Source organism: Eucyclogobius newberryi, unplaced genomic scaffold, assembly GCF_026437365.1.
Source record: "Eucyclogobius newberryi isolate DKJ021-1_F unplaced genomic scaffold, fEucNew1.0.hap1 SCAF_6, whole genome shotgun sequence".
Lineage (NCBI taxonomy): Eukaryota > Metazoa > Chordata > Actinopteri > Gobiiformes > Gobiidae > Eucyclogobius > Eucyclogobius newberryi.
Genome location: NW_027316278.1, coordinates 21159983 through 21187056, shown reverse-complemented (window position 1 = coordinate 21187056; position 27074 = coordinate 21159983). Strand labels below are relative to the sequence as shown.

At 40.7% G+C, this 27074-nt stretch overlaps 2 protein-coding genes across 2 annotated transcripts in view; both read left to right on the top strand.

Moving 5' to 3' along the window:
• Positions 1-1092: 1092 nt before the first annotated feature.
• On the top strand, positions 1093-15076 carry LOC140347064 (probable phospholipid-transporting ATPase IM). The gene is made up of 28 exons (XM_072433388.1): positions 1093-1179; positions 4367-4450; positions 4914-4972; positions 5926-6039; positions 6940-7038; positions 7610-7671; positions 8054-8126; positions 8210-8280; positions 8357-8439; positions 8507-8665; positions 9812-9900; positions 10069-10262; positions 10332-10540; positions 10617-10660; positions 10741-10906; positions 10983-11171; positions 11264-11379; positions 11751-11915; positions 11983-12094; positions 12424-12529; positions 12761-12902; positions 12980-13163; positions 13378-13601; positions 13744-13827; positions 13969-14214; positions 14309-14447; positions 14537-14667; positions 14746-15076. Exons 2-28 carry the CDS (start codon positions 4408-4410, stop codon positions 15070-15072), a joined length of 3630 nt encoding a protein of 1209 aa, XP_072289489.1. The 5' UTR covers positions 1093-1179; positions 4367-4407; the 3' UTR covers positions 15073-15076.
• A 1954-nt stretch (positions 15077-17030) lies between these two features.
• Positions 17031-27074, top strand: part of dapk1 (death-associated protein kinase 1) — a 39216-nt gene continuing 29172 nt past the window's right edge. Inside the window, exon 1 of the mRNA XM_072433386.1 lies at positions 17031-17166. Within this exon, the coding sequence (XP_072289487.1) occupies positions 17105-17166 (62 nt within the window). The 5' untranslated portion in view covers positions 17031-17104. The remainder of the gene's footprint in view (positions 17167-27074) is intronic.

Below are 27074 nucleotides of genomic sequence, written 5' to 3'. Positions count from 1 at the left end.
CTCCTAAAGCTCTTGTGATTTAGACAGCCAGGCCAAAGTGAGCGTCTTTTGTTCTTATGCCATTGTTTCAAACCAACATGATCTCTCTTTACATGATACTGGACATGGGCATGAAACCCGCTCCGAGGGCCAAAGCGGACGCACCAGTGACCGCGGGGCCTGGAGGGGCCTGGAGGGGCCTGGAGGGGCCTGGAGGGAGGGTTCTACCACATAAAGAGGAGGGGAGGCAGTGGAGTGGGGGCTTTTGTAGAAGTAAGAGGAAAACACAGCCTTCTTCTCTGCTTCACTTGAACATTTGAATTGGAGTCTTCTTTTGTTGATCTTGGACGGGGACGACGCGGGACACAAAGTGAGGACGCACGGGTAAGACGCGCCCAGTGTGAGCGACCCTCGCGGAACAGGAGATGTGGAGGGTGTGAGAGATGTGGAAGATAACCAGATGGAGAGATCTAGGGGGAAAGGAAGCTGCAACTAGTCGGCTGAAGTACGTTATTTACTCAACTCCATGTGCTGTTTATGGACGGAAAACACACTTTGGAATGTAAATTGTGAGCCTCACCTATTTGTGTCTGGAGTTTGTCCCTCTCTGTAGCCTATGTTTTTTTCTTTTTCCTGTTTTTTTTCATTCTTTTTACCTTTAATCGATTAGGTTTGGATTTTAAGGACTTGAGACAAACGTAACAGTGTTTGATGTAGAAGTGCTTCATTGTGACACGTGAGAAGAATGTTGGACAGGTTTAGTGTGTCCTCTGTGTGGCTGTACAGTAGAAGGAGCCTACAGAGTTACCACATGTGGAATGACATAGTTTTCAGTTAGATTGTATAGTCTATTACTTTGTTACAACATGCAAAGTAAATCACTTGAGTTTGGTCTGTTAATAAGAGTGTAGGCTAAAATTGTATTCGTTGTATGTGCTAAACGTTTCTTTTATTCTCAAAGAAATATAATAAATCTGCCCTATTTTGGTGTGATTTTGTTGTAGCCTATTCATTAAAATGGGGCTTTGGTGTTTCATATTGATATTTTTGTCATTTCTGCCATTTAGCATCATTCAGTAACATGTGTGATGTTCTGAATGATTTACCTTCCAGACCAGAAAAGAGTCCACATCCGATGACATTCAGAGGTGAATGGAAGTGCATCTTACATTTTGATGGCCTAAACTCACAAGGAAACTGGTATGAAGTTTGTTGTTTTATTGAGGAATATTCCAATTGCATAAGCTATTTCTTATAAATACATTGCGTCATTGCTATGTCCCAATCAATAATCATTGATTAAATAATTCACATATGGCCATGTCTAACACAATGTTCCTTCATAATTAAATACAGGACTTCCGGAGCACTGGTTTGCCTAAACTAAATAAATATTAATCGAACCATGATTAAATAGTCTGTCAGGTCATAATCATCATCCTGTAGTATCCTGTTTGGGGTTTGGACGTACACATCAAGAGTGATAGTTTTGCACACTTGCTACACAAACTTAGCTTATGAATAAAGTGACTGCAGGGATACTAAGACTGTTGTGTTTCCTGTTTATTTAAGTATTTAAGCATTGTATTGTCCATTTATGTAGACATTTAAAGCTGAGCATCTTGGACATTATAGGGGCAATAATAATGTAAAGGTCAATAAAAGTGTCAGATCTTTATCAGTAACACGATAAGAGTAGCTTTGTTGTCCGAGAGGTCAGGTGAATAATTGAAAGGCCATTTGTCTGTGCTTTTTCAAGCAGAACTGAGGCAAAAAATAATTCATTATATTGTTGCAGCATGTCATAAATGGCTAATTTTCCTAATCAGCCTCTGTTATCACAAAAGGTCAAATGCAGAGATAGACCTTTCAGAAGGTCTGAAATGCAAGGATGAATCGTTTGCAGAGATTTAATGCAGACGCTTAAAGTGTGATTATATGAAACAATTATTTCTGTATTGTCATAACGAAGAGGAATTCTCTCTTCCTCATTCATTAGTAATGTTTTGTGATTCAACTTTAAAAAGCTGTTGATTAGAGGCGATTCAGAACAGGATAGCTTTATCACCATTTTTTGTAATTGATTGGAGCAATAATAACACTGATTAGCATTTGAGTAAACACCAATCAATCCATTACATTACCTTAACGCGCTTGCATTATTATTGTCATTATTTAAAACATGTATATTAAAACACTTGTGTTACTTTCAGTTTAACAGTTCAGTTTAATTGCTCAAACGTTGCACCACAAACCTACAGGTGGTTGAATGTGACCACCGCTTGATCCAAAACGCCTGGGAAAATACACTAATGTGTTGATCCGGTGCAAAGCCTTGATAAAAAATAATCTCCATCTCATTATTATATCTAGAGTAATGGTACTGCATTAGATTTGAGATTTTGAGAAATACCTTAGATAAGATAAATAGCACTTAGGCCTGGCATTTGTGGGGGGACATTTCAAACTGTGTGCTGTCATTTCCTCCTTCTCTAGCTGTTTTAATGGCTTGAAAGTGACTCAGATTTGAGTTGCTTTTCGGAGCGTTTAGAAAGAACCTGCTATCGCTGCTCCTTCCTGGAATTGTTGAATGAGCAAATGAGAGGCTGCTTTTGAGCCTGACAAAACACAAACCATTCTGAAATGTATGTTTATCATAGGTTTAATGACACATATTTAAAACCTGATACTAAACTCTGTGTTGTTCATTGAAACAGAATCACTGATAGGAAACTTCACTCGCCCCTGTCTACGCCACAGGGTGTGATGAAACTATTTTTATCCAGTAGTTTGATAAGACAAGCCTCGCTTGAAAGAACCTGGACAAATACTTGGAAGGAAGGTGTATGAAACGTATGTCCTGCATTTGTCCAGTGAGCAAAGTCGATTCAGATTATAATCTTTAAACGCATTGTAATGCTTGCTTTGATAATCGGTACTTTGTAAATAGAGCACTGTTAAATGGGAAACAAGAGATCAATGATAAGACAAGACACCCATTCACTTATGTGACCTCTGACATGCAGCCAGCCACAGGTGTCTCTGACACTGGATATACTGTTACACACTTTACTTTGCTCCACATAGCTTTAATTCTGTTTGTGGCCACGTAAGAGGAACTGTGGTCCATTTGAGGGGTAGAAGATATGGGAAGAGGTGTAAGGAGCAATAATGACATAAAAATCACAAGGGAAATGTAAAATAGTAAGTAAAAAAAGTATATTCTATCAAATGTCCACAAGCTCCGTAATTTACATAAAAGTTTCATATTCACAGGCCTTTGGCAATCCAAACAACACATCAAAGAAAATCCTCTCTACATTTAATGATTATGAAAATAGCTGTATATGTTGTATAAAATGCCACTTATTTTATAATCTTGTTAAAAGGGCATCGTATCTGACATTATTATTATGTGAAAACATAACATTTACATACATTTAAAGCTTTATACTTCTGTAGTTCTTTAAGAATATGTTTAGTACCTATCCTTATACCCAAACACTTTCTGAATACTACCGCCTGAGAGCCTGCATGGCATTTAAAAGATTTCAAAGACTGTTGCGTGGGTAAAAGTCACTTTTTCCATGCAGTCCGTATTTCTATGTAATACGTAATGAATAGGCAGTCTGTTTGAAATGCACGTTTGAATTCCCTGGTCAGTCACAAAAGTTTGAACTTTTAAAGGTTTGAAGTGAACATACAGAAGCATCCACGTGTGTGTATGTCAGACACAACAGCACAAACATTCTTTATTACAAACATGTGGCAGATATTTATAGCCTGGAGTCTGACTTCACAGTGGGGCGGATCCATATAGATGGGATTTCCTGTTTGAAGAGTCATTTAATGCACCTCAAAACATATTGTCTAAAACAGTAAAAGTGGCTTCAATCTGAGTCATTGAGCTCAAACTGGAAGATCTTTAAAAGGGCAGAAGAATGGTGTAATTGTAGAGAAACGCTGGAGTAACTAGACACCTCTCCACAACTTAAATGGTCAAAGTTGTCAACAGCGGCAATCTGGGACTTAATTACATTCCCTGGAGCGCTCTGCTCAGCATGATTCCCATACCCTGACCTGTGAACTGCAAGCACAAATAGTTTTAGTCACCTTACGCATTAGAAGATCTGTTGTCGACAATACAACAGTTTACTTTGGCTTACAATGTTGCAAACGAAACAAACTCAACCAAAAATCAAAGACTGGACCCACATTATAATTGAAAATAGAAAATTGGAGCGGAGCACGTTCGGACAAAATGTTAAAATTGACACATTTGTTGGACAATTACTATTTATATATTGTTTGTCTGCTGTATGTCTGTGTCTCCTATTGTGTTGTTCTGAGTATAAACAATGAAAGGGATGATATTTTACTTTTTTAGGTTATAATATGATGGACAGTTAGCAGGACGAGGGGGAGAAGATGACGTTCTTTGGCCTGGACTGTTTAACCAAGAAAGAAAGAGGTAACATACTCGTACTGTTTTTATTGGATTGATCGATATCTGTTCCTTTCTGCTCATTTTATAGTCGATCAAACATTTGAGCACATGCAACGACAATTTCAGTTTTCTATCGAAACACAGGCTAAATAGTAGTTACAAGGAATCTGAAATTGTCACCATTTATTCTACCGTATTTTCCGTACTATAAGTCGCACCGGCCAAAAAATACATAATAGATAAGAAAAAAACATATATAAGTTGCACTGGAGTATGAAATGCGCCTGCAAATGTGAAAATAACAAATAATATCACATATAAGTCGCTCCGGACTATAAGTATAAGTATATAACTATAAGTATAAGTCGCACCCCGGCCAAAACTATGGAAAAACATGTGACTTATTTTCCGGAAAATACGGTAATTAGTCAAGAATAGTGTTGTTTTGTTTTGTATTCATTGACCTTTGATTCATCCTAATCCGCAGAGCTGGAGAGAAAACTCCGAGCCAATGACAGAGAGTACAACCTGTCCTTCAAGTACGCTGTAAGTATTGTAGTAGTCCTCTTCACGCTGGCTTTCTGCTCCCTCTCCACTCGGCAGCGTCACACGTGTCCTGTCGCCCTCCGTAGTTGACCAGGAAGTCCAGCGGATGTGTTGGGCTGTACAAATGTGACCAGTAGCTGCACTTGCCCTGAGTGTTTCCTGGGAAGAAATTATTTTGGTTCAAGCTCCGTCCTTCTGTGACTACTCAAATAATAACCCTTCATCTCACTGTACCTGTCTTTCACTGTCTTAAAAAGTGTTTGCAGTGGTACAAAGTCACGATCCACTTTTTTAATGTTTATATGATTTATCTTGGAAGGAGAATAATGTTATTTCCTCTCATCTGATGTGTATACACTTATTTCCTGTGTCTGTTTATACCCATACGACATATATACACACACACACACACACACAGTGGGTGTGTGTGTGTGTGTGTGTGGAGCTAGTGTCCAGAGCCCCTGATAAAGCCCTGTGTGAGTCTCTGTGTGAGTCTCTGTGTGAGTCTCTGTGTGTGTCTCTGTGTGTTGGGGCTGATAAAGTCCACCTGGTGCTGGGGAAACTACTCCCATTACATAGTTACATAGTTCTGCCATGAAAAGTAATGTTTGAGGTACACCATACATGCTTTGTGTAAAACCTCTAAGGCTTTACCTTCATTATTCACAGAGAATAGGCAATATTGACACAAATTAAACCACTGATACAATGATAATTTGAAGTTTTATGACACAAATCTTAATGAATAGATTTGTTGAAACATTATACTGCGAAGGTCAGAGCTTTTGTCACCCTCTGATTGTATTTGTATTACCGTATGAAAAGTACTCAACCATGTATATATATGTTGCTCACCTCTATTTGCCTTAAAATGCACTCACGCTCATTAAAATGCAATGCCTTATCATTTATTTAAAACTGTGTCATTTGTTGTTATTTTGCTTCTGTTTCAGACAAACGCCATCAAGACCTCAAAATACAACTTCTTCACTTTTCTACCGCTCAACCTCTTCGAGCAGTTTCAAAGGATTGCCAATGCGTATTTCCTGTTTCTTCTCGTGCTTCAGGTGGGAGGGCATCAGCCGTTCTCTTGGGCTGTTGCACATTTTGTACTTGCACTGTTTCATCCTGGTTGAGGAGGTGGGGTTAGAAAAAGAGATAAATTGCGGTTCTTTCAGTGGGAAGGCTCACTGAAACTGAAAAGAAGCAGCTTGTTAACCAAACAGGATATAGACGAATCAAGTGTGGTGTGATTAAGGAAGTGTTTACCCCCCCACAGGAAACTCAATGTTACTCTTGCAAAAAACGTTGCACAACATTTGGCTACTAATCGTTGGTTATTTTATTTAAAGTCATCGACAAACTGTATTGATCCAAAAGAAACAAATATTTTGATACAGTAATACATTATAGAGACAATACTTCAAACGGCATTAAGCTTGCATTCTTACTGTGAATGGGCTCCACAGATCACGGGAACGTTTTTTAATAAAGCATTTAAAGCGTACGTAGAAAAATGTTACGAACACTACTTTTTGCGTTAAGTTTGTGGTTTACTTTTTTTTTTAAATTGTGGAAATACATGGTCCGGACTAAGACGTTTGAACCCTGCCTGTGGGTGCTGTAAAAAAAAACATTCTAAACTCAGACAAGAACAAAGCTGTTTGTGTTTCATCTGTGCATACACTTTTACACTTTTACACTTTTACATTCTTAGTTAGAATTCTACGTTATTTTTTATAAATAAGACCCCTGTACGGGAATAACTTCTCAATTTAGACAAGTAGACAACAAGTTAAACCAAGGTAAAGGTAAACAAATAAGAATCAATTTGAATAAAATGTCTTGTTATTTGGATAATATAAGTATAGAAAATTGACTGAAGTAAAAAATGCATGACATGAACAAATTACATGTTTAATCATAATTCATACAAAGAACTTGAACGATGATTTGTTTGTTTCTAGGTGATTCCTTCCATCTCCTCTCTGTCCTGGTTTACCACTGTAGTGCCTTTAGTCCTGGTGCTGACAGTCACTGCTGCTAAAGATGCCACTGATGACATTGTAAGTATGAACCATTTTATAGATGGTACAAAGAGGAATTTCACCCTGTTTAAATTAAAGATTCAAATTACACATCAGCGGCCGAGGTAAAAATCATTGTCATCGTAATGTTTTCAGTTTAGAAATGTTTTATTATCAGTTAGATCTGGTAATTTCTAACTTTTGTTGTTGATGAGAGTTTGAACTAAAATATTCTTCCTCTCATTTCCTCTTTAATGATTCATGCCAAAACAAGGACAAACACTGATGTCATTGGTTAAACATTACCCCAAACAAGAGACCTTTTGTTTTGGCGTCTGGCGATCAGTGGTGCATGCTGCTTCCCATCTGTTCCTTTGCACAGGTCATTTAGTTCCGGGATCCAAGCAGGTTCACAGCAACTGAACGAACGTGTCTTACAAAACAGCCCTGAGGAAATGGCGCAATTACAAATCACAGACCGTTGAAATGTTGCAATTTATTAGTTGTTGGGAAAAAACATTTGCCAATTTTCAGAAACTCTATGTTCTTGTAATGACAAATGACTAAATTTGTGGTCGCGTTACAAATCACTAACGTTGTGTGTTCCCAGAATCGACATAGGAGTGACAATCAAGTCAACAACCGCAAAGTTCAAGTCCTCATAAACAGAAAGTGAGTTTGCTGCCAACATAATGTGTGATTGTATTTAAACATAGAGAATATCTTTGAACAACAGCCTTCTGTTTAGACTTAAAAGAACAGTGAAGTATTGTGCATGTGACAGTTCAATACATAGGCAATTATTATTATTGTATAATAAATTGGAAAATGTAATTTCATTAAAACATTTACGTCCTCTGAGCTGACAAATGATCTGAGCACATTTGAAAAGGTCTAATAGTTTCATGACCTTGACTTCATCACTTATTAACAGCCTTTAGGATTATGGCAGGTTCTTTCCAGGCATTTGACGGCGCAAGAATAACAAGGCCAAGCAGGCTCCAAAACTGTTGAACAAAATTCATAAAAATTCCTGCTTCTTCTGCTTCTTCAGACTACAAAGTGAAAAATGGATGAACGTGCAGGTGGGAGACATCATCATGTTAGAAAACAACCAATTTGTCACTGTACGTAATGGCTCCAGAGCTTTGACCATCTGTTTTTGGAAGAATTTCAATCATGGCTTTAAATGTATTGTCTCTTTCTTCAGGCTGATCTTTTATTACTCTCCAGCAGTGAACCACTCAACTTGGTGTACATTGAAACAGCTGAATTGGACGGGTAAACCTATGTCTCCACCAAGATTGTCGTACCTGTTTTATTACAATATTTTGTCACGCCCTTGTCCCTCTTTCAGGGAAACTAACTTGAAAGTCAAGCAGGCCCTCCCTGTGACCGGGGACCTTGGAGATAACATTGAAAAACTGGCAGACTTCAATGGTACACACAAAAACACACGCGCTCAACTACCCGCCATTACTCTATTAATGATTCATTTTTGCATTAGGTGAAGTCCGATGTGAACCCCCGAACAACCGCCTGGACCGTTTCACAGGAACACTAACATTTGCTGGTCAGAAATATTCACTTGACAATGAGAAGATTTTACTGCGAGGATGCACCTTAAGGAACACGGGCTGGTGCTTTGGATTAGTGCTGTTTGGAGGTGTGTTAGCTTCTAAATACAATTATTATTATTGGGCTGCCTGCAATGCTCCACAGTATGGCGTCTATTGCATTTACTTAAAGCGACAGTGAGGTGGAACGTCACCAGCACGATGGAAATTTAAAGTTGAAAAAACATTCTCCGTGCACATTAATAGATCTAAATGAACAACATTTCCATGGAAACAAGAGAGAAGCGACTCCTCCAGGTTCGAGTCAAGTCAATTTTGTGGCGATGCACCCTGTTCACCGTAGAGATGTAACAATAACCGAAATAATGTGATATTGTATTGCCAAAAGTGTCACAATAAGATCATGGGCTGTTGCAGAGGCGAAGACGGTCCGCGAAACTTGCCTTTTAAGGGTTTCCCCAAATCGTGTCTCCCAAGGCCAGTCCAAAGTATTGTGGTAATGCTTCTATATTGGCCCTTTTAATCAGTAATCCATATTAAATTATTAACACAAATCCACAAAGAGGTATTTTAGGCACAATAAGAAACAGTGTACCTTTCAATCTAGCAGCACCTGTGCAACCCTTTTCCTGTCGAACAATAAAGCCCACAGGGTCACCTCGTGGCTTGGAGAGGAGGTACATGTTAGCTCCTACAGCTGTCACAATGTAGCAAAGAATAAGCTTCTTTGTTTAAATGCATTGTTTTGTTGCCACAGAAGCAACAACAATAACAGGATTATGTAGCCCATGACCATATGCTCCATTTCAGTGCAGACATGAAGAAATTACAATTTTTAATCAAATTCCTATCACACTGTGTAATAAGACAGAAATTATTCACATCAAAGTCTTCTCAAGGAATTTTAAAAAGTATCATAACATAACAGCTCTCTACAATATGGTAATAAATATATCGTACTGTGAATAATGTGATTGTGATAATAGTTTCCTGTGAGACTTGCCTGTTGTTACGTCCCTAGTTCACAGTAAGGACACAGTTTTAATACATTTTTTAAAGCAATAAAACATTTTTTTTTTTAAATAACACCAACATGCATTTGATTTAGTACATTTTTGACCTGTGACTTGTCCTGGTGGCGGACCATCTACTGTAAAAGTTTCAGCTTGTACCTTTCAATTAATTTTGATTTATAAACCTTTTCATAATGATTTGTGGTCTGTTCTTGTCCGCAGGTCCAGAGACAAAACTAATGCAGAATTGTGGCAAAACTACTTTTAAGAGGACAAGTATTGATCGACTAATGAATGTATTAGTTTTATGTGTAAGTCATTTTTACACAATTAAATATCAACTCAAGTAAGCACAGGCAAAATTCTAAGTTGGCCTTGCACTTTATAATCTATTGGTAATTTGTTCTTTGTGTGCATGGAATGGATACAGAGTTATCCTCACAAAGCATAAATTAATATGTTGTTCTTGTTTGACGCAGATATTCGGCTTCCTGGCGTTCATGTGCACTGTGCTTGCCATTGGAAACTGCATCTGGGAACTGAATGATGGTTCACAGTTCACAGTGTTCCTGCCTCGACAGGAAGGGACCAGCGCGACCTTCTCTGCGTTCCTCACGTTCTGGTCCTACGTCATCATTCTCAACACTTTAGTGCCTATTTCACTTTATGTCAGGTAATTCAAATAAGCATGCTGTTAACCTATCAGACTTATTATACCGAGACGCTTTTCCTTTTTGTACAGCGTGGAGATTATTCGACTAGGTAACAGCTTCTACATCGAGTGGGATAGAAAGATGTATTATACACGGAATGACACCCCCGCTGAGGCCCGGACCACCACTCTAAATGAAGAGCTTGGTCAAATCAAGTATGTCTTCAGTGACAAAACAGGAACACTGACCCAAAACATCATGATCTTCAATAAGTGCTCCATCAATGGCAAAACATATGGTAAGAAATGTGCCTTGAGGAGAACATTAAGTCTTTGTTATGCAAAAGGGTTCATTTCTCTTCTCACCTTTGGCAGGTGATGTTTTTGACTATATGGGTCAAAGACTTGAACTTACAGAGGTATGTTGACAGTAAAAAGCAAACAACAGAAAGAGTCATGTGCGTTTAAATGATTTCATGGTTCTTCTTCCCTTTTGCAGCACACAGAGACAGTGGACTTCTCCTTTAACCCACTCGCTGACCCGCGTTTTCAGTTTCATGATCACTCTTTAGTGGAAGTGGTCAAGCTGGAGAATCCCGAGGTCCATGCCTTCTTCAGGCTGCTGGCCCTTTGTCACACAGTCATGGCTGAGGAAAAAACAGAAGGTGAATAAGAACTAGATTTGATTAAATGGTTAAGTGCCCTTACAAACGCTCAGCTGGTAACTCTAAATGTGTTCAGGAGAACTTGTCTACCAGGCCCAGTCTCCAGACGAGGGAGCATTGGTGACCGCAGCTCGAAACTTTGGGTTTGTTTTTCGTTCACGTACACCTGAAAGTGTTTCCATTGTGGAAATGGGACAACCACGCACTTATGACCTTCTGGCAATCTTGGATTTCAACAATGTTCGCAAGAGAATGTCTGTCATAGGTGATTAATCAGAACTGTTTAGTTTAAGCAGGAGCTTTGCAGTAAATTTGATCTAAAAAAAAAAACAACAACATTATTCTGTGTTTCAACAGTTCGAAGTCCAGAAGGGAAACTTACACTTTTGTGTAAAGGCGCAGACACAATCATCTATGAGAGACTGCATCAGTCCTGCAACAAGCTAATGGATGTCACCACAGAGCACCTCAATGTGAGTGCTGAACAGAAGTATAATAGCACATTGATAATAGTGTTTTTGTGCTTTTGATTTGACTGTGATCTAAAATTGAAAATTGTTTCATAACAAACTGAACTAAATTTTATTCAGAATTTAGTTAAAAACAAACAATCTCAGCCATGCCTCGTACCTTAGTGCAGATACACAGCAACATTTGTAAAGAAATATCCAATGCATTGAGAAACACATGTAATTCCTTTATTTAATTCTGTCATCCCATTTTAGTTTGCTTGTTTTCAACTTTCTTTTTGACTGAAAGTACACAGTTAGAAATTCCATGGACTTGTGTTTATCTTGTTGTTCAGAGTTCCTCCTTTTATGCTCATGTCCATGTTTCACCACAGGAGTTTGCAGGGGAGGGGCTACGCACTCTGGCCTTGGCCTACAAGGATTTAGATGAAGAGTACTTGAGACAGTGGCAGGAGCGCCACCATGAGGCCAGCACTGCCCTGGAAGAGCGGGAGGAGAAACTGGACCAACTCTATGAAGAGATAGAGAAGGACCTGATGGTGGGGAAACATAAAGCAAGTTACGATTCTAATGTATCAATCTTATTTCTGTGGCGTTTTCCTGCAGCTTCTTGGTGCAACAGCGATTGAAGACAAGTTACAGGACGGAGTACCTCACACTATTGAACAGCTCGCTAAAGCAGACATCAAAGTCTGGGTTTTGACTGGTGATAAGCAAGGTATAGTGTTATAAACTGGAATTACTGTAAACACAAGAGGCTGAGTGATTATATTTACTGCTCCAATAAGTTACAAAATTGTGCAATAATTTAAAAGGGGATTCATTTCGCCCCCGAAAAGCAGGAGCAAAAGTACTCATTGAATCTACAGTGGCTTTTAACACTTTTCAATAGCTCATAATAAATCATAATCAGTCATGACCCAGACAGTTGTGACTTGTTTGTAATTGAGCTGCAACCGCACATCGCAAGAAACACGTGTACGAGGATCACATTTATCTGTGAGGGGATAAGTGTTTTCCAGCATTGATTCTAATCTTGTCATTCAGAAACCGCAGAAAACATCGGATATTCTTGCAACCTGCTGCGGGAGGAGATGAATGACGTTTTCATTGTGTCAGCCAACTCCCCCGAGGAAGTCAGGCTGGAACTGAGGTCAGAGTGCACTGCTCCTTATGCCACATGTCTCTACGGAGATGTTATTGCTTTACCTGGGAACTTTTTGCATTAAACTTTCTTTCAATGAGTTTTCTAAGCAATAAAAACACCTGTAATTTAATAAATGCAAGATATACAAGTTGAATGCCTTGCTGTCCTGGCAAAGCAATAATATCTCCATGGGCAAAAGTTAATTCACTTTTAACGTTTCTTTTTTTTCTCAAATAGAAATGCAAGAACCTCCATCAAACCAGATGCAGTTGACGCTTCGGTATTTCTCCCAGAGAGGACCAGTTTTAAAAGACCCAAAGTGATGGCCGACGAGGCGGTTAATGGAGAATATGGACTTGTCATCAATGGACACAGCCTGGTATAACTTCACTGCACTGCTATGTCATGGTTTCGATTCATCTAGAAAGCTTTACTTACACCTTTCTCTTTTGTCAGGCCTATGCTCTGGAGCGCAACATGGAACAGGAGTTTCTGCGGACAGCTTGCATGTGTAAGGCAGTCATCTGTTGCAGAGTCACTCCTCTCCAAAAGGCTCAAGTGGTGGAGCTGGTCAAGAAGTACAAACAGGCGGTTACACTGGCTATTGGAGATGGAGCCAATGACATTAGCATGATCAAAGGTAATTGCACTTTCTGTCTACTAGCCATCAACCCCCTGGTATAATATCTGGCAGAGAAATGTGAAGATGAATGACGAATGGCTGAAATATATCACGAAATAAAATGCCTTTAGTTCTGAACCGATCTATTCTACTTATAAAACAATAGTTTCAATAGTGAAATTAAACCTTGACGCTAATAATTGAGAGCAGATTGTTGTATCTTCCCCCTCAGCGGCTCATATTGGTGTGGGCATCTCTGGTCAGGAGGGCATGCAGGCCGTGCTGTCCAGTGACTACTCCTTTGCACAGTTCAGATTTCTACAGCGCCTCCTGCTGGTGCATGGACGCTGGTCGTATCTGAGAATGTGCAAGTTTCTGCGCTACTTCTTCTACAAGAACTTCACATTCACTTTTGTGCACTTCTGGTATGCCTTCTTCTGCGGCTTCTCTGCCCAGGTATGTGAACTGGGACTGGGACGATGAACAGCTGGCCTGCTTGGTTAGCTGTCTGAATAAGCAGAAAAAAGAAACACAAAATGTCAAACTTAAACTCACCCTTTTAATGTCATATTACATATACTTGTGTATTAACTTTCAGACTGTTTATGATGAGTGGTTCATCACACTTTACAATTTGGTCTACACTGCACTACCTGTGCTGGGAATGAGTTTATTTGAACAGGTAGATCTAATTTTTCCTCTCTCTGTCTCTGTATATACATATATACAAAGTCTATGCTATATTAGACATGATAGTATTGTAGTAATTCAATTGCAATTTAGCAAAGAAAATAATTGTACGTCTGCTCCCCCTGCTGGTTAGGATGTGAACGACGCATGGAGTTTTCAGCATCCTCAGCTCTATGTTCCTGGTCAGCTCAACCTATACTTCAGCAAAAAGGCCTTCTTCAAGTGTGCCCTCCACAGCTGCTATAGCTCGTTGGTGCTGTTCTTCATCCCTTACCTCTCCATTTTTGACACAGTGAGGGATGATGGAAAAGATGTGGCTGACTACCAGTCATTTGCCGTTCTAACTCAAACCTGCCTGATGTTTGCTGTCACCATTCAGGTAAACATAGTTATCTATATTATTTACGTTTACCTTTTTACTATATGCAGTTTGCCAATTTAATCCTGATGATCCGTTTGTGACATGCTTACAGTTGGGACTTGAGATGACATACTGGACAGCTGTAAACACAGTTTTTGTGCTGGGAAGTCTGGTCATGTATTTTGCAGTTACTTTCACAATGTACAGTGATGGATTATTTCTCATGATACCGTCAGCATTCCCGTTCATTGGTGAGTTTGTACTGAGCTGAAACTCTTCTGGATTCTGTGATTTCTTTTTACAGCATTGTTTAATATTAGTAACATATGTGTGTATGTAGGAACGGCCCGGAACTCCTTCAACCAACCAAACATTTGGCTGACCGTTGTCCTTACATCGCTCCTGTGTGTCCTGCCTGTGCTCACACATCACTTTCTGATGGTTCAGCTTTACCCCACTATCAACGACAAGGTGCATATGATACTATACTGTATATATTTGAAATGCTGTATGTTATACAACGTTCCTAACTGTGTGGATAATCTTTAGGTGATGTTCAAAGTGAGACAAGCCAAAACCAAACTGCCCCCTCCGACTCGACGCGCACGCATCCGTCGCACCAGCACTCGCCGCTCTGGATATGCCTTCTCACACGCACAGGGCTATGGCGACCTGGTCACCTCAAACAGGTTCCTGCGCCGGCACGCTGTGTCCCACTCCTCTGGGTTCACTCATGCAGGTCGCACCACAGGGTTCAGCCCAATGGGCCGCTCGGCTGGTTACAGTCCCACAGGACGGCCTCAGAACGCAAAGGTCAATAATGTGGAGGTCACATCGCTGCAGATGTACAGGACTATTGGGGAGCCTTCCGTTTGACAAATGTTTTTTCATAAAAAAAATCTTAAATAATGTGTCAGGGACGTGCTCTTGTATAGCTTAAGCCTTACTGTGCCTTAACTTCACAGGAAAACATTTAAACTGGGAAAGTTTGTGGCCATGTAAACAGCCCCTAAAACGTGTCTTTGTTTCTAATTCTTCTACTTTAGAAACAGAGGAAATAGTTTCCACACCGCTCAAAGGGACAGCTCTTGTTTACACTCTTACTGTGCAGGCTCTTTCAATCACATTCACTGACCAGTGAGGAAATAACCAGCTAATTTGCATGTTTTTGTATTTGACCTGTTTTCGTCACACACATGCATCAGAACAATCTAATTTAGGCCTTACTAATTTATTTAAATATAAATATGTTTTTTGTGTTTTGTTAATTGGATGACCTCCAAACATTCCAACATTTCATGGTATCCATGAAGGAAAAACATGTATTACCTTATAAAGACCAGTGTTTAAATTTTTGGATGGAATTTATTAATTGCTATTTTTATATGAGAAAAAGTCACTCATTATGTCTGTGGTCATTCTCCAGCTATAACTATTACGTTATTATTTTAATATCTATACAGTTAATTTGCATGACAATCTGAATTCACATATGCAATGAAGAATAATTCATATTTTCTTAAGGACATGTATGTCTTGGCGGTGTTTTAGCTTGTATTATTTTGTACTACAATAAAATATACGTTTCTTATGTTGGTGTAATGGCAATTGTTTAGCAGCAGGTGGTGCAATAACACCTCATAAAAACACGCAAGCAAAACAGCCACATTAATTCACCCTCGTGTTAACTTAATATAATAAACCTAAATGAAAGCCAACAGACCAATGTATGTAATTGTTATTTTGTTGACGTATATAATAGAAACTATCGCAGCCTACACATGAAGCTGAAGTAAAAGTGCTACACAAACGGTAGAAAATGAAAGTTTGCTGCCCTCGTGCGTCTAATGCTGAGAAGTCACAGCGGCGGTGCGTTCAAGGCACTACGGGAAAATACTGCACGGTTGATAAAATAGAAGAACAGACTGATGTATTGGCGAATTTTTATTCAATAGTTGCCTTCAATATAAGTAGTAAGTTGTATTTATCATTAATGGCTAAATAATGAACCTGTTTTGTAATTTGCGCTCAATAATCAATTGCAAATAAACAAATTCCTACCGCTTTGAACGTGACCAGTTGACCAGACTGCCTTACTGATTTGTCCCATTCACGCCAGCCGCAGCACCAGCAGCAGTAGCGTTCTGTCCAACAGAGACAAACCTGGGGCCAGCCTCCCTCTAAACACGGGCACATTTCACGGGGGACACGGAGCCACCTTAACGTAAGACAACTTATTTAATGTTATAACGAATTTAATCCATAACTTAAACCAGCGCCTGTTCGCGTCCACGGTGCGTCCACAGTGAACCTAGCTTCGGAATAATGGGACTATAAACGCTTATATTAATGTTTATGTGTTGTTAAAACGATGCAGGTGTGGTTTAATAAACGTGAGCTGCGGGTTTGACGGGGCTGGACACCTGCTCGGGTCTGTCCGGGTCAAATGTAATAAAGACAGAGGCTAACGCGACTTGTTCCCCTGAAGAGCTGAAGAGGAGGAGCGCACGCAGCCAGTGTTTCCCATGGCTACATCAAGCTTTGCACTGGCTTATTTACACTCTCCACCAGTCTGCACCCACCACTGTGCAGGCGTAGCATCCCGATCTACCCTTATACACTTGCAGATGTAACACGTTTGAGTCGCAGAAGAAAAGATCCGCTTTTTGGAGTCGTGACGTCGAGGTGCAGATCACTCCGTTTCTCTTTTGTTGACAGACGGACGGGCGCGTTCCCTCCTCTCTCACCAGAGCCTGTGATGGTCCCACACATGTGTTTGACTCTGGTGTTTGTGTCCAGAAGCGTCTTAAGATGAGGCGGAGTGTCTGGACTCGAGGCTGCCGCTGGTAGAGATGGTGCGGCCGCTGTGAACGCGCCTGCGGTCCAGAGCTGCCAGAGCCCGGCCACCATGACTGTCTTCAACCAAGAAAACGTGGAGGAATTCTATGAAATTGGGGATGAACTGGGGAGGTAAGGTTTACAATGGCGTTTCTGGTCGTTTCTCAACTTCCTTTGATGTTGCACTGCACATTAAGTATGGTGGATAGGTTATTATTTAGCAATACAACAGTTACTTCTTACTGGATATCACACATTTGCTCTTGAAATCCCCTTGAATTTGATCTACTGTTGCAGCATTTGACTGTTTTACTAATGGATTCATCTTGCAATTACTCTTGTGATTTAATTGATTGGTTGTAAGAATCACAAAAGGCCTGCAAATGTGATCTGATGAAGCTAAAGTGATGCCGCTTTGAGCCCACCCTGATGGAGTACCTCTAAGTCCACTAAATGTTCACGTTTCTTGTGTCGTTTGGAAGTAATTCTTGCTTTGTCTTGAGTTATAAACCTCTTTTCGCTCTTGACTAATTGCGATTAATCCCTTTCGCTTTCTTCAGCCCTCATTTAAACATGTACTCTTTATTGCAAAGGTATAAAACGTGTGAAAGATGCTCTTCTCACATGACATTCACACTAGCTTTTCACTATAACCTCATAGCATGCGCATCCCCCGAAATAGTGTGACTGATGGGCTCTGATTAATGTGCTCTCTAATATATCAATGTCAGTGATGATGAAGAGGTTAGAGTTGATGCCCACCGTCTTTCTACTTGATTTATTACAAATGTCTTATGCGTGTACAGTTTTATTGTATATTTGGTGTTATGGAAGGCTCTGCATCAGCGTTCATGCTTTTGATATCGGGTGAATAACACATACTCTTGCCTGAATTCAGATTTTCCGGTTCGTCGGGTTGTTTCCCTTATGGGATACGACTGAGCTGACTAGTAACATGAAGACCGCAGAGTGAGAGCCGTGCTTTGAACACAGCATTCTCTTTGGTACTGGAAAAACTGGTATGAGTAGGTTTTGTTGCCCTCTTGGATGAAGGTTGTTGTCAGACATTTATCGTTTTATCAAAGCCGAACGTGCGCGATTCCAGCCACTTCTCATCATGTGCTTGTTCAGTCTGTTTTAGCGATTATCAGCTGCTGCTGTTGATGTTGTCGGTGGAGCTCTGATTGTGCTCTTCAGCTCGGTGCATTGTGTGTTTGTGGTGTCGTGTTAATGGACCTGACTCTGGAATCTCTGTGATGGGATTCAAAATCTGTCTGAAGCTAAACAGACCGCTGTGTATGTGATCGCTGTGTTTTGACACATTTTTTTGTGGTAAACTGATGTATTTCCAGCGAATCATTCTTATTATTGATATATTTGGGTTTGTCATAATTAGGGATGTCACCATATCCAATTTTAGTGTTATTATGTGTAAAAACATCCCAATTTAATGATTAATCAGGATTATCAAGTCTCACTAAACATGTCAAAAACAGTTTTTTACATTTAGGTCTATATTTTGGGCAATACATTGAACTAAAAAGGCTTATTTTTGCCTCTAAAATGGTCACGGTTATATTTTTTTGGTTTCTACGGCTACATTGTGACCTGAATGATCACGATTATCGATTAACCTAATAGTCTTGACATCCCTAGTCATGATGCAGTGAGCTAAATGCCAGTTTGCCGTAGTATTTGGTAATATTGATAATGACAGAAAATGACAGCGATCGTCTGGAGCATTAAGAAAAATCAGCCAAAATCAAACTTTATTCCTCTAGTGTTTTTTGATTTGGACTTCACTAGAATTATAATCTCTGTGGCACTGACCGGAGTGCTTGTACGGTGATGTGGAGGCACCCGACCTTCATTATTAGTTTTTGTCTTCGCAAGTATGCATTAAATATGACACGACAAGGGCAGATTTTAAACATTCCGGCTAATCTTTCCCAGCCTGACTCTAAAATATGTCTTTGAGGTTATCTCTGTAGAATGCTGCAAGCGGACCAGATCTTTGTCAGTGTAGGAGACATTTTCCAGTGAAATGAAGCAGAAAACATTACAGGGAGCCAGAATCCGAGGTGTGAGAGGAGCTGCCAATCAGAGAAGAGCCGGTGTGACCACGGGTTTTGCAGTGCAAGTGGAGCTGCAGAGACGTGTGATTAAGTGCAACAGTTAGTCTTTTAGTCATTGGCCATCGTAACAACGCTTCTTCCGCAGAGACTGCTGCAGTACTGCACTTTTTGCACGCACTACTTTTGAAGGTTTGACAATGGCTCTGTGAAGATTTTTCTGGCATTTAGTTTGGCGCAAATTAAACCTTGAGTAAATCCTTTTTAAAGCACTTGTGAAGCAAACCGACGGGGATTAGGTCCAGAATGAATTGTCCCATCAGTATAAATGTAAGCACGTTCTACTACAGTATTACAGTGTCTCATTTAGGATGAGAAGTAGACTTTGCTGAAATGTTTTATGTTTTTTTTTTGTTCACTTACTTTATATTTAAGTGTGAAATTAGCACACTGGGCACGGCGATGTATACAGAAATCCTCTGGTTAATGCATTTTGCAGGAACAGTGAATATTATAGATCCTCTAGGCTAGAGTTATATGCCCTCCAATGGGGCCCGTTTCCTTTGGCAGCTAACAGGCAAATTCATTAAAAATAGGACACCACATTATTTAGTACAGTAAAAGACTGAAAACTTAGCGCTTGCATGGCTTCAGATGAGATGAGGGAGTAGGTATTTAAATCTATCTAGGGTGTTCCTAGCTCTCACAAACCCTTTTATCACGTTGTTCATATGTAACCATTTTTTGAGCACTAGCGCAGTTTTAGAGCAGCTTTTTTAGGAGACGTGGAATGGTCTGTCACCCTGCAGTGCCGTAGAGTGACTCGGGTTGTCAAAAGTACCAGACATCAGACACTACATTTGGCCTTTCCTGAACAGTTTTAGAATGAACTTGATCTCGTATAAGACCACATGGTAACATAAAGAAAGTACTATTATTTTGGGTCGGAATTGACAATCTTTTATTGAAACATTTTAAAGTTTGTTGTTTATTATTGTAGTATCAAGAACGGTATTGAGTGTCAAGCTTATTCCTTGGCATTGAAATCGAGTTTGTAATTTGGTATCTATTGTAGTAACGATGAGCGACTCATGTGGCTCTTTTGCAAATGTTAGATTTGGGCTCATATTTCAAATTTAATGTTGAGTAATTCAGTTTGAATCCTTTATAGTCACATTTGTATGTACCAGTAACTCATCTAAGCTTAAACTGAAACTGGAGCATTTAAATTTGGCTCAAATCGATGGTATTTCTCCCCAAAAATGTCTCCCCAAAATATCTATGAATTAGTGGTGCTATATTGCCAATTATTTTTTGTGAGTATCCCAATTACATTATTCTACAGAATAAGATATTTTAGCAAATCATAAACGTACCTTTTTAAAATCTGTTGGCTGAGGTTTAAGCTTCGAAAGGACTTTAAAATGACCCACAAAAGAGCAGAAATATAACTTAATAACCTTTTTATTTGAAAGATTACAACAAGAGGTTTATGGCATATTTTATTATAAGCCATATGCAAATGTAAACTAATGGGTATCTCTTCAAAACAGCCTTCACAATAATCTGCCCACCTCCTATGGAAAGATCATTTTGATTAGAATGTTTAGTCATCCTATTCAGGCATTATTATTATTATTATTATTATTATTTTTATTTTTATTTTTATTTTTATTTTTATTTTTATTTTTATTTTTATTTTTATTTTTATTTTTTATTATTATTATTTTCCCCAACAAGATGACATTGTCTTTTGAACAGCACCAGCTCATGATTCTGTGCCTGACACCCGGCCTCGGTCACTGGCCCACTTTCCCTTGGCTCGGTAGCATTATTTGGTGTGGATGCAGACTGGACAGGAGTTATCATTCGATGAGGCCCGCCACTCAATACCCCCCCGCTCCTACTGCCCCGCCCCACCCCCACCACCCCTGGGAACAGCAGCCCTGTCGTGTCGTGTCTGTCCATCGGTGCATCGCCACACTCTGGAAACTTCTCGTCTCCACTTTTCATCTGACATTTTAATTGATTGTGTTTCAGTACAGTATTAAATCATGCCCCAATCTTATTGTTTTTAATTCCTAAACGTTCTACTTCTTTAGATGACAATATACTTCCTACCTCCCTGTGGCCATCAAACTGTTCATCTCATCCCTCTTTTTCAAGGAAGGACAGTGGTACAGAATGTATTGTAATGGTGCTGATATCATCTGATGTTTTATTTATATATGCAGCAGCACTTAACATTTTCTTAATCATTTTATGTATTTTAATGGATTCTCTGGCACAAGAATTTATTTTGGTAAATTAATAAAGTGATATCTTATCTTTTTGACAATTTCAGTTCTAGGCAAATGGAAATGATTTGTTCAAGTCAAAAAATGCAAAATGAACTCGCAAATCATTTGGACCACAATTAATAGACCAAAAATGTGTTTTTTTTTAAACCAAATTCAAAGCTCACTGCATGTTAATGACGATTGATTTAATTTACATATACCGCACCCATTTTTGTTCCACCCTGCCTTTAAAAATGTGTAGATTTTGGCTCACACTAATTACACAATACACAATTATTTGTTAATTACATTAGATGACTCGAGAGGGAGTCTGGCTTTTATTTTGACACCATTCTACAAGGGAAATGTTGGAGAAAAGTTGCAAGTAAATGGTCAGTTTAGAGTCATGTGGCCCTAGACGATGTGTCAAAGAGTTCAGCTTAGCCCTGATACTGTGGCTGACATAAGCTTTATCATTAGTGGAGTTTCACTCTTCAAACTGCCATCAACAGACAAGTCAAATTAAAATCTGACTCATCTGGAATGTTCTCATGCCAAGCCAAATTAGTTTTTTTCCCCTATGTCATGCCACAAACGCAGGATAATTGGAGCCCTGCCAACTGTGTTAGCAGGTGAATGGCAGGGTAAGTGTCCGCTGGGGAAAGTGGAAAACCTGCCCTCCGTGTTAGAAGAGGATTACAGCCCAGCCAAGTGTAAAACCTGAGGGTACTTTTTAATTATTGGCTAAGATGAGCTTGTGCATCTGCGGTAGAGCAGTGGTGTCAGTAATAAATAATGACTATTGAGTATATAGTCATTTAGTTGAACATGTCAAGTTTAGTATTCCTCCTGATGAGTCAGGCTTATTGGGGAAAGTTGCATGAGGAAAAGCCTCTGATGTAAGATCATGGATCAATATGCTAATCACACACAGTGGAAGAATAAACGTGACAAAATATCAATATACTGTATTGATATCGCCATGATTTCTTTCTCACTTCTCTTGTCACTAAACTAACTTTCCACAACACAACAATTTAGTTTATGTAATAAAGCACTTTATTTGCACTTTGGGTTTAGAAAATAAGGGTATTTCATAAACCGCTTGTACACGCTGTGATTTGACAAGAAAACCCTCTTGTAAAGTGTATTTCTTTAACTAGTAACATGACATAGAATATCATGTGCAATACATGTATATAAAATATTGCCATATTATGACGTTATTGCCATGCATTTGTGTATCAGTATGTGAGGTACTCCATCTCCTGATTAGCACTAAAAGAGGAGAATCAAACACTGTACTTGATGAGAACAGTATTTACTGGAAGAAGAAAAATATCAATAGCATATCAACCTTAGTTTAAAGTAAGCATTTAGTCAGTAAAATCATTCTCTTTAATAAACGCTTCAAAAACAGTTGGAGTGCTTCCTAATGTTCCAAGTCTTTTTTGGTCGAAACTTTCCAAATGTCAGTTTCGCTGATCGTGGAGGCCCAGCTCTGAAACGCCAGGGCAAAATAAAACACAGCTGACGGATGAAGCACCACCATGTTTGTGTCACGCACTTTGACAGCGATGACCTGCTTTTCACAGCACATCTTTGTATGTTGACGACTTGCATCAAATAAATCATTGTAGAAATATAAATTCCCTTACCGTAGAAAAATATAAATTCCTGTACCATAGAAAAGATCTAGAGCTCAAAATGCCACGCTAGTTTTTTTTTCTCTTGTCACTAATCTGTCACCAATAAAGTTACATTACATGTTTGATATTTTTACTGAGGATAAGTAATAAAAAAGTAAACTATGATATCAAATTATGCACTATTTAAATAAACACTATTTATTGATTAATTGATATAATGATTGTCTCGTCCCGTTCTAGTGGACCTAAACTCTCGTCCCACCCTAACCTTACCACTTTTCAGTATATTTCATGTTTATTTTTGTAATATTGGCCATTTTACAGCTTACTCAGTAAAATGTGTCTGCCAATGTTTAGAAAGTTTTGGTTTTGTCAGAATTAGCCGAAGTGCTACGAGGTCGCTTGGTGTCTTCATAAAAACGTCTTTAACATCTTTATGAAATTGTGCGTATTGTGTCTCTTGGTTCCATCAGATCCCTCTCAGAAGCAGTAGAGAGCTCGGGCCGTAGATTAAAACCACTCTCAAACACGTCGCCTCACCTCCGACTACCTCTAAGCACCTAAGCACAATGTATGCCTTGTCGGGGGTCTTAAATCTGGCTGCTGGCTCGGCTGAATGACATTCCACTGACAGTTTGAATGGCTTTTTACGGCTCGCGCAGTCAAGGGCAAACACAGCCTCATTTAGCGCTCCATCAGTAACTTGTCTGTCACTGACTCTCTCGCTTAGTATTAACTTAACTCCATGTGCTTTCTCTGCTGAGGTAACCTGGGCTCACTTGTCAAATGTCAGCGTCGGATTGGTAATTGAACTAGAAGTAGTGTTTATCGATTCTGTCTCTGACACTGTAACTACGTCTCCAGGCTTGTTACCATAGCGCCTGGATGCCAATAGTGTCTGCTGTAAATGCTGACATGTTTGATAGTTGGCGGAATATGCTGACACGATACAAAAACAGAAATCTTCCTTTTTTCGTAGCCGCACAAGACGTTTCGCTTCTTATCTGAGTCTTGTTTCCATGGTTACGCTTCCTTGTACACACTGGCATGGCGCAGGTTGCATAATGTTTCTGAGGCCCACACTCCAGCTGAGTGGGCATGGAGCTTGGAGTGCCGCTCTCCCACACGCCGCTCCATGCTAATGAAAAGCTTGGCCTCGCCGGGGAGTTTTCACACCAGATCACATCAGGCGGGCAGCGGGCAGCTCTGCTGCGTCGACTTCATCTGAATGTGACCAACATGAAGATGAGCTGCGTGAGTTACACGGGACAAGCCAAAAAGAGAAGTTGTTACATAACCCACTCCTTTATTGAATCAATCGACTGCTCCCTATTAAAGGTGAAACATGTAACTTTTTGCACAGCGGGTCTACCTGTCTCAATGGAGTTGTTATTGGTTTGTCTGGAATGTTCCAGAGTATGGTAATGGGATTAAACCAACAGCTGACCTATCAGGCCAAGTCAGATCTGTGGAATGGTGATCCCACTCACAAAATGTTTGTAGGATATTTTGAGCAATAAAACACCAATCATTAAATTAGATTGATGACATAATGTGGAGCATTCCAGGCAAAGCAATAACGTCTCCATGGAGAGAGAGAAGCAGAGTGCAGATCCTCCACCTGAAAGGTCAGTCTACAGTCACAATGATCCGTACGAACAATTCATCCTCTACGAGCAAATTGTTTTGATGCTTCACATACCATTAGTCGAGGTAGCAGAGTCAAGAATACAATGGGCTTCCTTTTGTGCAAAATGCAAAAGTGACCACCGGCGACACTGTCACCACCTGCAGAAAACATGTGCAGTTTTGCAGCTTTCATCTGGGTGAAACTGTTGAAATGTATTGGTTAAGTATTAAGTAAGATAAGATAAGATATTCCTTTATTGTTCCACATGGGGAAATTTCATTGGTGCAACGCAGGTAGATACAGAGGTAGATACAGAAGAACAGATCACTTATAGGAAGTCTGAAAAACACTTTCAGTAGAAGATCTCCTATAAATAAATAAAAAACTCCCATAGACAAATCAATAAATAAATACATAAAAATCATTGCATGTGATCACGACAGTAATTGCACATGAATATGTGTCACGACAGCACATAGATTGCACATGAATTCCAACAGCAATTGCACATATGACAGAATTGCACATGGTTAGGTCAGTATTGCGAGTGTTCAGTACTAACAGTGTTTGTTATAAAGTCTGACAGCAGCAGGAAGGAAAGACCTGCGAAACCTTTCCTTCACACAGCGAGGGTGGATCAGTCTCTCACTGAAGCTGCTCTCCAGAGCGGAGAGAGTGTCCTGCAGGGGGTGACACTCATGGTCCAGCATAGATGTGAATCTAGCCAGGACCCTCCTGTCCCCCACCTCCTGCACCGAGTCCAGAGCACAGCCCAGGACGGAGCTGGACTTCTTGATGACTCTGTCCAGCCTCTTCCTCTCCCTCTCTGTGATGCTGCTGCTCCAGCAGGCCACACCGTACAGGAGCTGATGCCACCACAGAGTTGTAGAAGGTCTTCAGGAGTGGCCCTGTCACTCCAAAAGACCTGAGTCTCCTCAGGAGGTAGAGCCGACTCTGGCTCTTCCTGTACAGTGCGTCTGTGTTATGAGTCCAGTCCAGTTTGTGGTTCAGATGAACACCCAGGTACTTGTATGAGTCCACTCTCTCAATGTCCCGTCCCTGGATGTTCACTGGTGAGGGGGCAGTGGGGTGGCGTCTGCGGAAATCCACCACCATCTCCTTGGTCTTCCCCGCGTTGATGAGGAGGTGGTTCCGCTGACACCAGTCCACAAAGTCCTGCGCCAGTCCTCTGTACTCCGCATCATCGTCGTCCGTGATGAGTCCGATGATGGCAGAGTCATCAGAGAACTTCTGCAGGACACAGCTGTCCGTGTCATGTCTGAAGTCTGCAGTGTAAAGGGTGAAGAGAAAGGCCCCCACACTGCAGGTCCGAGTGTCAGACACACAGTTCCGGGCTCTCACAAACTGGGGTCGGTCTGTGAGGTAGTCCAGGATCCACTCTGCCAGGTCATACTCCACACCAGCCGTCTCCAGCTTGTCCCTCAGGAGCAGCGGCTGGATGGTGTTGAAGGCGCTGGAAAGATCGAAGAACAGAATCCTCACAGAGCTGCCAGGCTTTTCCAGGTGAGAGAGAGAGCGGTGCAGCAGGGAGATGACGGCGTCCTCCACTCCGATGCCAGGCCGATATGCAAACTGCAGCGGGTCCATGGCTGAGCTCACGGTGGAGCGGAGGTGGTCCAGGACTAGCCGCTCCAGTGTCTTCATCAGGTGGGACGTGAGAGCCACCGGCCTGAAGCTGTTGAGGTCTTTGGGGCGCGGTGTCTTAGGCACAGGTACCAGACAGGAGGTCTTCCAGACCTGTGGTACCACCCTCAGCTTCAGGCTCATGTTGAAGACATGCTCCATAACTCTACACAGTTCATCTGCGCAGGACTTAAGGAGCCTGGGGCTGATGCCATCAGGTCCTGCTGCCTTCCTCACTTTAATCCTCTTCAGCTCACTCCTCACCTGTGCTGCTGTGACAGTCAGTGGTTGGCAGGGGGACTGTGTGCTGGGGGGATGGGTGAGTCCAGGCGAAGTGGGGAGCTGATGGTCCGGGGCATATAAGCGAAGAGGAACAGATGCAGGGCATTGTCCAGCTGTGGAAGAGGGAGCATGCAGCTGTGCAGGGGGAGGGGCGGGTGACCGATCAAACCTCAAGAAGTGAGCATTTAAATCATTCACCCACTGTAGATCCCCCTCTGTCTGTGCAGGGGGGGTTTTGAAGCCCGATATGGTTTTCAGGCTCCTCCACACTCCCTGAATGTTCTTCTGCTGCAGCTGCTCCTCCATCCTCCTCTTGTAGCCGGCTTCAGCCTGCCTGATCTTCCTCCTCAGCTCCTTCTGCACAGTCCTCAGCTCCTCCTTGTTCCCTGACCTGAAGGCTCTCTTCTTCTCCTTCAGCAGAGCCTTCAGTTCACGGTTAATCCATGGCTTGTTGTTTGGAAAACACCGCACCGTCCGGGAGGGA